Consider the following 8,560-nt stretch of genomic DNA (forward strand, 5'->3'; position numbering starts at 1 on the left):
CCTTCCCGCTTGCTTTGGATTTTTGCGACTTATTACTGCTGTCAGTCCATCGCCTAGGCCTCCTGGGCCTTTTGGGCTTTTCGGTGGAGTGCAGATGTGGCATATATGTGTTGTCGACGACGGCGGGGAGGACAAGTGGGGGGCCGCTTCCGTGCACACGTTTCGATCTGTGACTGACCGTGAGGTTGTTCAGAGCTTGATATCTACTGAAACTCCCCTAAAAAAACCGACTGCTCAAAAAACTAAAAAAAAAAAAATACCGCTAAAAAATAGATGAACTCAGAATCAAAAACATGTACCCTCATAAAAAAAGAAACAAAAACATGTGCTTGTAAGAATTTCAGTTTTTGTGTGTAAAAAGCAAAAATGTTCACTAAAAGTTTCTTGGACACGATGTCTGCTGAATACTATGCGTGACAGCGTGAGTGCGGTTTGTTTCTTGTACCCAGTAATGAAAAAGGGTTCACAGCTTTCTGGGGTGAGAAAATTAGGCTCTGAAATTATACATCTATCTTCCTTCTTTTTGTAATAGAACAACTTAAAAGATGACATGATTTATCCCAACTCCTACGGTCTGTTATATGTTACTCCCTCTGTACCGAAATAGTTGTCGCTGGAGTAGCTGAAGTTGAGCTACTCCAGCAACAACTATTTTGGTACAGAGGGATTTGGTATATAAAAAATGAGAAGAAATTCATGGTTTTCGGTTTTCAGAGGCATGTGGACATGAGCAAAACAATGGCCAGGGCCCAAAGTTCTTAATTCCATTGTAGATGGTTCATTCTAAAGATCCAAAAAATCTGGAAAAAAACATGTATGATTATACTAAAGATTTAAAATGTGCAGACAAACCAGCAGAACAGCAGAGCGAAAGAATACGATCGGCGAAGAGGGCCATGGAGGCGGTCCGATGGGTCACGACACGTGCCGGCGCGAGGGGTAAAACCTAGATAAACCTAGATGACTTGGTTTGGACTAGCGTTGGGGCGCATGATTGCGTGTCGCTTGAGATGAATATGTGTGTGCTTGTTTCTTCATCTTTTTTGAAAAAATAAAGGAAAACAAATACCCTCACCTCCATCTCACAAAAAAAAATCTGACCTTAGCCAAATATAGATGACACTTGGCCGTCACATCCATCTCAGAAAGAAGAAAAAACTCATTTCCATCTTAAAAAAATAAAGCATAATCAAAGCATTCCTTACATAAAAAACATGTTCCAACCTCGGCCAACCACTAGATGCCACTTGGCATAGCTGGTTGCTCATCCTTTCTTTCCCCTTATTAATGGGTTTAATTTTTGCGCTCCTTTTTTTTAGAAGGTGCACCCGTTTGGATCCGTGACTGACTTGTGAGCTTGTTCAAAACTTTCAAGTGATCTACTGCTCAAAAACCTCAACAACAACAACAACAACAACAACAAAAACTACTGCTCAAAAAGAAATTAGATGAACTCCGAAACAAAAACATGTACCCTCATACACTTGTTAAGAAAAAGAAACGACAATATGTGGCTCTAATAATTTCTTTTTTTGTGTGTGTAGAAAACAAAATTGTTCACCAAAAAGTTTCTCGGACACGGTGTTAGCTGAATACCATGTGTGACAGCGTCAGTCTGTTTTGTTTCTTCTACCCAATACTCAGAGGCGGAGGACGCGGTAGGGCGAGGTTGGGGCGCTTGCCCTACCTTGATTTCTGGGAATTCTTTACTTAGGTATAGATGTATACAATCAGTGGGTCGCTAAAAATCGAGCTGATCGCTAAATTTCATGGTGAAACGTTTTACCGGGCCGTGAATCCTAGACACCTTACTGGGCCGTCATGGACTGATGCCAGTGCTCGATCCACGCAAGAAGCAACGTCCGGCTCGAGAACCCTCGCTCGAGCGAGAGTCGACACCACTCACGCACGACTGACATGTGCACACTAACCTTGCTGTTTCTGTGCCTAGGCGTGGTGATTGATTAGCGAGTTCAACGCGTATCAAGCTCTCGCTATTGTTAGGAGAAACTTTCTCGAGTGAAACACCCATGTTGTGTTCCCATGAATCTTCTCTGAATCGTTAGTTAGATGCCTAAAGATAGGTGTGCTGAGTATCAAATTGCTAAGGGCTTCTTTAATCCGCAGGATCTTTCTTAAACGGAGTAGAAGAAAATAAACTATAGGATTGCAATGCCACCTATTTGAATCCTAAAATATTTTAGTTTATTTCATTGTATTAGAAAATAAAATAAAGGTTTTCTTCAAACAAGAGCGTGCGGATGGAAAGTTTGCTATGAAAAATATAAGGCAAAGCAACTATATATCGATGTTGGTTTTGCATAAAAGAATTTGCTTCAGAGTTCCCCCCATCTTAAAAAAGTTTCGTCCTCCGTCATAAGTATTACACATCTACTCCCTCCTGGTGGCGAACTCTAGGCTAATAATCTAAAGCGCATGGATACAAATTATCCTTGGAAGGAAAGACAATTCCGAATCTGCTTTGTCTACGAATAAGGAAGCTATAAGTGATGCAACTATGAATCTCATGGAGAGTTCGATCCTGGCTCAGGATGAACACTGGCGGCATGCTTAACACATGCAAGTCGAACGGGAAGTGGTGTTTCCAGTGGCGAACGGGTGAGTAACACGTAAGAACCTACCCTTGGGAGAGGAACAACAACTGAAAACGGTTGCTAATACCCCGTAGGCTGAGGAGCAAAAGGAGAAATCCGCCCAAGGAGGGGCTCGCGTCTGATTAGCTAGTGGGTGAGGTAATAGCTTACCAAGGCGATGATCAGTAGCTGGTCCGAGAGGATGATCAGCCACACTGGGACTGAGACACGACCCAAACTCCTATGGAAGGCAGCAGCGGGGAATTTTCCGCAATGGGCGAAAGCCTCACGGAACAATGCCGCGTGAAAATACTTGTTTTAGAAATGGTTGTATCTAGACTAGATACAACCATTTCTAAAACAAGTATTTCCAGACAGAGGGAGTAGTACTATATTATTGATCTTACACAAAGATTCATGTGGATATTTGATTTTATTTTCCTTTTTTATGCTTAATTGTGTCTTGAGATGTGCAATAATTAGAACACATCTAGCCTGCCCAGACAAACCCTTTTCAGAATTTTCTGAACAAAACTGCTGTGCACAACAGTGCACAGACATGTCCATTTTAAACGGTGCTGATTTGCTAAAAGATGATATCTAACGGACGATTTGATCTGTCATCCAGATTTCGTCTCAAAATCTGTCGTCCCTGTGGCACTGCCCTTTTTTGAAACTTCTAACACCACTTCAGGTTATTATTTTTAAAACTTATAAAGCTCCACGTAGGCCAGAGTCGCACAGAAGAAAACATGAGATGCAAAACATAAGATAAATAAACAACTCTGAAACAGACAAGTTACTTCTTGCAAAACCAGTACAAATCACCACACCTAGGTACATTTTCTACCGACGACAAGATAAAAAAGACAACACACCACCACCCCAGATCAACAAATGATGATCTCTATCTCCTACCAGCCGAACTCAACTCCAAGATAGAGAAATAATAATACAGGGGGGAAATCTCAAGAGAAACCTAACCATATCCCTCAAACTTTCTGCAAAAACACCTACAGAACCCCAACAGAACCCTGATTACCTCCAACAGTTGAACTGCGCCAGCCTCCTCCAAAACTCCCAAGCTGTCATGTCACCTTACTCACAACTCAACAGACAAAAAAATCAGCAGCCATTTGCGACAGCCAAGCTTGCGGCTGTGGGGTTAGCATCTTTCGGGGCAACTCCACTCACGGCAGCCGCCTCCACATTGTCTTCCACCGCAGATTTGTTCTCTCTGGTAACTCCAGGCTTCTGCGATTCCTGCGCATTGCCGGAATCATTTTCAGTGTTGTCAACAGTAGGCAGCAGCTTCGGACTCGTGATCTGCATAATAATTCAACAAAAGAAGTTTGAATGAGTAACATGACAGTTTTAACAACTAAAGCCTTTCTAATACTCCCTAGATGATAAGTTGATTGGATCAGGGAAAGGACTCAAGCTGAAAGTAGGTCATGCAAACTACCAAAGCGGAAAATGGAAGTCCTTACATTTTACAAGGAAGATGGCTACAACACTAATGACACCGCACACACAAAAAGACTAGGAACACTCTAAAATGGCATATAACTATAATGTAAGCTAGCACCAAGAATTACCCTTCACCAGATCTAAGAGGCTTGCACCAACAACCTAAACTAACGTGCTATGTATTTACCTTCTTCAGTTGTTGCTGCCGCTGTGATTTCCTCTCTTGCATTATCTTCTCACGGTTATCATAAAAGCTGAAGTCATCCAGGATGGATGTTTTGGAGACATGATCCTTGAAAATCTTCAACACCTGAAGGCCTTGCTCGAGCTTGACCTGCAGTAGTTATGGAAAATAAAGACATTAAGCACAGTTTGACACCAGCATGCAAAATTAGGGAACACCTATAAAGATGTCATAATAACAGCAGCATGCCTCAGACTTATTAAGGCTTCTTGGTATTACAACAATGAAATGTACAGGCACTATTCTCACCTCCTGTGTATCTCTGCTGTTCGTCACTGGTTTGTTTTCATTATACTCGAGAATGATATGCTTTAACAAGTTGTTGGGAATATCCTTGACAATGTGCCACTTGACAGGGAAGCAACCAGTCCACTTGTCTTGCTGCCAGTGTTCCACCGTCTTGTCAAAATCAACCTGGCCAACCATCTCAGCGAGACCAACAAACTGCCCACTGGTGTTAACCTGAAAAAATAACATCATACTCATCAGCTTACCACAAACTTGTTGATAATGCAAGACTTCTGAAAAGAGCACAAGATCTGAAAACTTACAGAGAAGAGAAGGAATACAGGAGAATTGACAGATTTAGCTTCCAGATAAGCACTGTCAAGCTTTTTATTTCCATTAGGTGTGCTAGCCCAAACATTGTACTTGATGCTCTTGTGAACATCATCCTCGCTGTACGACTTAATAATAAAGAATTTGGCATTTTCATAAGTGTCAGCTAAGTCAGACCCCTTGTACTGATCCTGTACAACTGCATTAGAGCCATCAGTAGCAGAAACATCCTGTGCTTTGACAGCTGTCACAGCAGCAGGTCCAAAGCCCTGTTGGTTATTAGAGAGTCCACTCCGTGGTCCTCTCTTCAACTCATTCAAACCATCCAAGTTTTCATTGGGAAATCCATACGATCCATACGCTGTCCTCCCTCGGGGCTTGTATTTTCCATCCGACAGATTATTCCACCCACCATACATTCCTGGCCCATAAAACTGGGATCCATACCAAAAGCCACCATAGGCATTGCTGTTGTACATTCCATTAGCAGCATACATTGAAGCCACCGGTGAGTTAGGTAAACTCTGCAAATATGTCCATTTTAAAAAATCAGTATCTGAATGTACAAATTAATACAGCTGCAGGTTATGTTGAATTCAGCAATCAACAGAAGCAGTCAAAGTGCAAGGTGACATGGCAGGAATCAAACTCAGTAAAGCACAAGCATTCAGCAAGCCACAAAGGTGCAGACATTAAACAACAATGCTTAGAGTTAATAATATTCTGTGGCACAAGCTTTTGAGAAATGATCAGCAAATAAAACAACAGGTTTAGTGGCAACAACAGTACATACCATCAGAGGAGGAAGAGGTTGAGTATTCTGATTCTTCGACTGAACCTTGCTTTTAGGATTTGAATCAGTTGAAGTAGGATTGCCACTAGAAGGCTTCTGCTGTTTTCCCTGGTAGATTTGGCCACCGTACCATGGATAAGCTGGTCTGCTACTTTGGTTCAGGTAACTACCATTGTTCCCACTTGGGTTCAGTGGTGTGGATGTCTTCTTCAGACCTTTTACCTCATCAACGCTGTTTGCAGTGGCTTTGGGAGCACTGGCTACGGCATGCAGCGGATCAGCAACAGTAGAGGAAATATCCTTTGATGGGGCTAGCTTGTCAGTTTTAGACTTGTATTGTGGCTTACTGGCAGTATTCTGGGGCTGGTGGTATGATGATGGGTACTGATATTGCTGTGACCCATACATCTGACCATCATGCCCATATTGAGGATAGCAGTACATGTCACCGTAGGCACCCTGAAAACCAATATTTGACGTGTCAATCCAAAGAGGGCCAGTCAATTGCAATTGCCAAAAACCTTGTGATGTCGGAGGTGTAATACTCACAGCAGTAGGTGTTTCCACTCCATCCTGATTCAAGTACATGGAATAATCACCCCAACCTGCAAAGGCAAAAAAGGGTGTCAATAATATTAATACGAAGATGCAGTCTATGTAATTGTGCTTGTAAGTGACAAATACTACAAAATCATCCATATACAGGGTAAATCATTTAAACAATGCAGTGTGATTTATAAAATTGCAATCATGTTACTAAATCACCAGAAACAACATAAACTAAATAGGAGTAGCACAATTGGGCATAGTGCCTCACCTGCGCAATAGTAAGCAGCAGGGTAGGCGCCATAATACATGCTTGCATCGCTGTAATCCTGTGGATTTGCCCACTGCTCGGACGCCCGTGGGTTCCGTGTGGCCGCCACACCATTCAGCTTGCCGCCCAGCCCTCCGGACGCCTGCAAAGTAGAAAGCGGGCAAAGAGATAGGTTCAGCACAAGGTGATTCAATAAGATGCGATATTGTGTTGCAGAGAGAAATGGATCACACCTTCTCCTTCGCCGCCGGGGCGTCGATGGCTTCAGTCTTGGCATCAAGGGATAGCTTCTGCAGCAAATTCGTAGCCTCTGCAGCAAGGGCGGTCAAGGGAAACTGACACAAGCGTGGACTAGAGATTCGGAGCAAAGATTCAAGATTCCAGCGAAGAAACGGCGCGGCCCAAAACACCACGAGATCACGGCTCCTCGCAGGAAATCACACGCCTTTCATGGGAAAAGCAGGAGCACCAAACAACAGCCGCAAACAAAAAACACAGAAAATACCTAATTCTAACAAGCAAACCGGCTTGGAATCGTCGAGAGCACCAGGTGATGCACTGGAGCGACGAAATCAAGCAAACCACCGGGAGACCCGAGCAAACTAGCCGGAGATCCGAGCAGCCCTCAAAAAGCCAACCAGAGAAATCGAAAAAAAAGGGCAAAAAAAGAGAGAAGGTAGGGGGACAGAGGTGCGGAATATATGTAGGTATAAGGATACGGTCGGCGGCGGCGGCGGCTGCGGCTGCCATGGCGGCGATCCGGAGGAGCGGGGTGGCGGCGGCGGCGGCGCGGGGGAAAAACCCTGGGAGAAACCCTAACGAGGCGATACGTTTGGTAGGTGGGAGAGGGGGAGGAGAGAGAGACGGAGAGGAGAGATAAATAATTCGGCGACGGGTTTGGATGCTTTGCCTCGTGTTTTCAATGGCCCGGATCGTAGGCCGATGTATTTGGGCCTAGAGCCCATTCCGTCCGCAGCAATGTTCTCCTCGTGACCTCTAAGTCAGATCCTTCGTTCCCCTTAATAGGTAAGATCCTTCGTCTAAAACATGGTCTCTCCCTTCACTAACATGGTTAATTCTCAAAAAAGAAAGTGTTTTAGATATTACAGTATGGACTATGTTCGAACTGAAATGGATGAACAAATACACTAAAACATGTCTATATACATCCAAAAGTTAAAACAACTTATATTTGTGAACGGAGGATGTAGTTATTATTTCTCAACATAAAAGAATTATCTTATATTTAAAAATAAGGGCTAAACCGTTTATATGTATCCACATAGGTTTTCTTAAGGTCGTTTTTCCTAAGGTAAATAGAGCTCCATCCGATCCATATTACTTGTCACTGAAATGAATGTACCTGGACGTATTTCGGTTCTAGATCCATCCATTTCCGTGACAATTTATATAGATCAAAGGGAGTACATTGATTAAACAAAATGGGGATTATAACATAGCTGGTGAACCTACAAGCATATGTGTTTACTATGGCTATATCTGTATGGTCGTGCGGCATAGAACATAGTAAGGACGCAAGAGGAGAGTGGTGGGAGAAAAAGAATGGAAATAAGAAACAACATACCAAAAATAATCCTTGGCGCTTGGACAAGATGTTGACACACTGGGTGTGGGCGTGGTCATGCCGGCTTTTGTCCGGGGAGTTGGGTATGAAAGGGGTCCATCCACGTGGGGCCATGCTTGTAATACGGATGAGGCTCTACATCTGCATAAATAGTTCCAAGTGGGGCCACACAGGTATTTCGTTTTTCTAGTTTTTTTTCTTCAAAAAGACCATAAAAGGTGGGAGTCCACAAGTTTGATTATCTGAAAGTTAGTTTCTTTAAAGACCAGAATACTAATAGTTTAGACCGCCGAAAGTTGTAATTTCAATTTTTAAAATACCGAAAGTTGAAAACTTGAAAGTTACAAAAAAATCCAGAAAGTTTTCAAATTCCAAAGGTTGAGACCAAAAATCAAAAGTTAATACTACATTTTTCAAAAGTGCTAAAAAGGAGAAAAACATCAAAAAAAATGGAAAGAACCTGAAATGGGAAACGCCATAGGATCATGCCCTCAGGGAG

General features: G+C 42.8%; 1 protein-coding gene and 1 long non-coding RNA gene across 2 annotated transcripts in view; one reads left to right on the forward strand and one right to left on the reverse strand.

Moving 5' to 3' along the window:
- Positions 1-2,631, forward strand: part of LOC119303488 — a 9,925-nt gene extending 7,294 nt beyond the window's left edge. The window contains exon 3 of the long non-coding RNA XR_005147928.1: positions 2,536-2,631. This is a non-coding gene — a long non-coding RNA (uncharacterized LOC119303488). The remainder of the gene's footprint in view (positions 1-2,535) is intronic.
- A 721-nt stretch (positions 2,632-3,352) lies between these two features.
- On the reverse strand, positions 3,353-7,351 carry LOC119303489 (YTH domain-containing protein ECT1-like). Its single transcript, XM_037580624.1, has 9 exons — positions 7,196-7,351; positions 6,710-6,786; positions 6,477-6,618; positions 6,209-6,264; positions 5,660-6,118; positions 4,860-5,390; positions 4,558-4,770; positions 4,252-4,398; positions 3,353-3,920 (listed from the first exon to the last, which is right to left on the reverse strand). Exons 1-9 carry the CDS (start codon positions 7,224-7,226, stop codon positions 3,720-3,722), a joined length of 1,857 nt encoding a protein of 618 aa, XP_037436521.1. The 5' UTR covers positions 7,227-7,351; the 3' UTR covers positions 3,353-3,719.
- Between the last annotated feature and the right edge of the window lie 1,209 nt (positions 7,352-8,560).

The sequence above is a fragment of the Triticum dicoccoides genome, chromosome 5A (genome assembly GCF_002162155.2).
Source record: "Triticum dicoccoides isolate Atlit2015 ecotype Zavitan chromosome 5A, WEW_v2.0, whole genome shotgun sequence".
Classification (NCBI taxonomy): Eukaryota; Viridiplantae; Streptophyta; class Magnoliopsida; order Poales; family Poaceae; genus Triticum; species Triticum dicoccoides.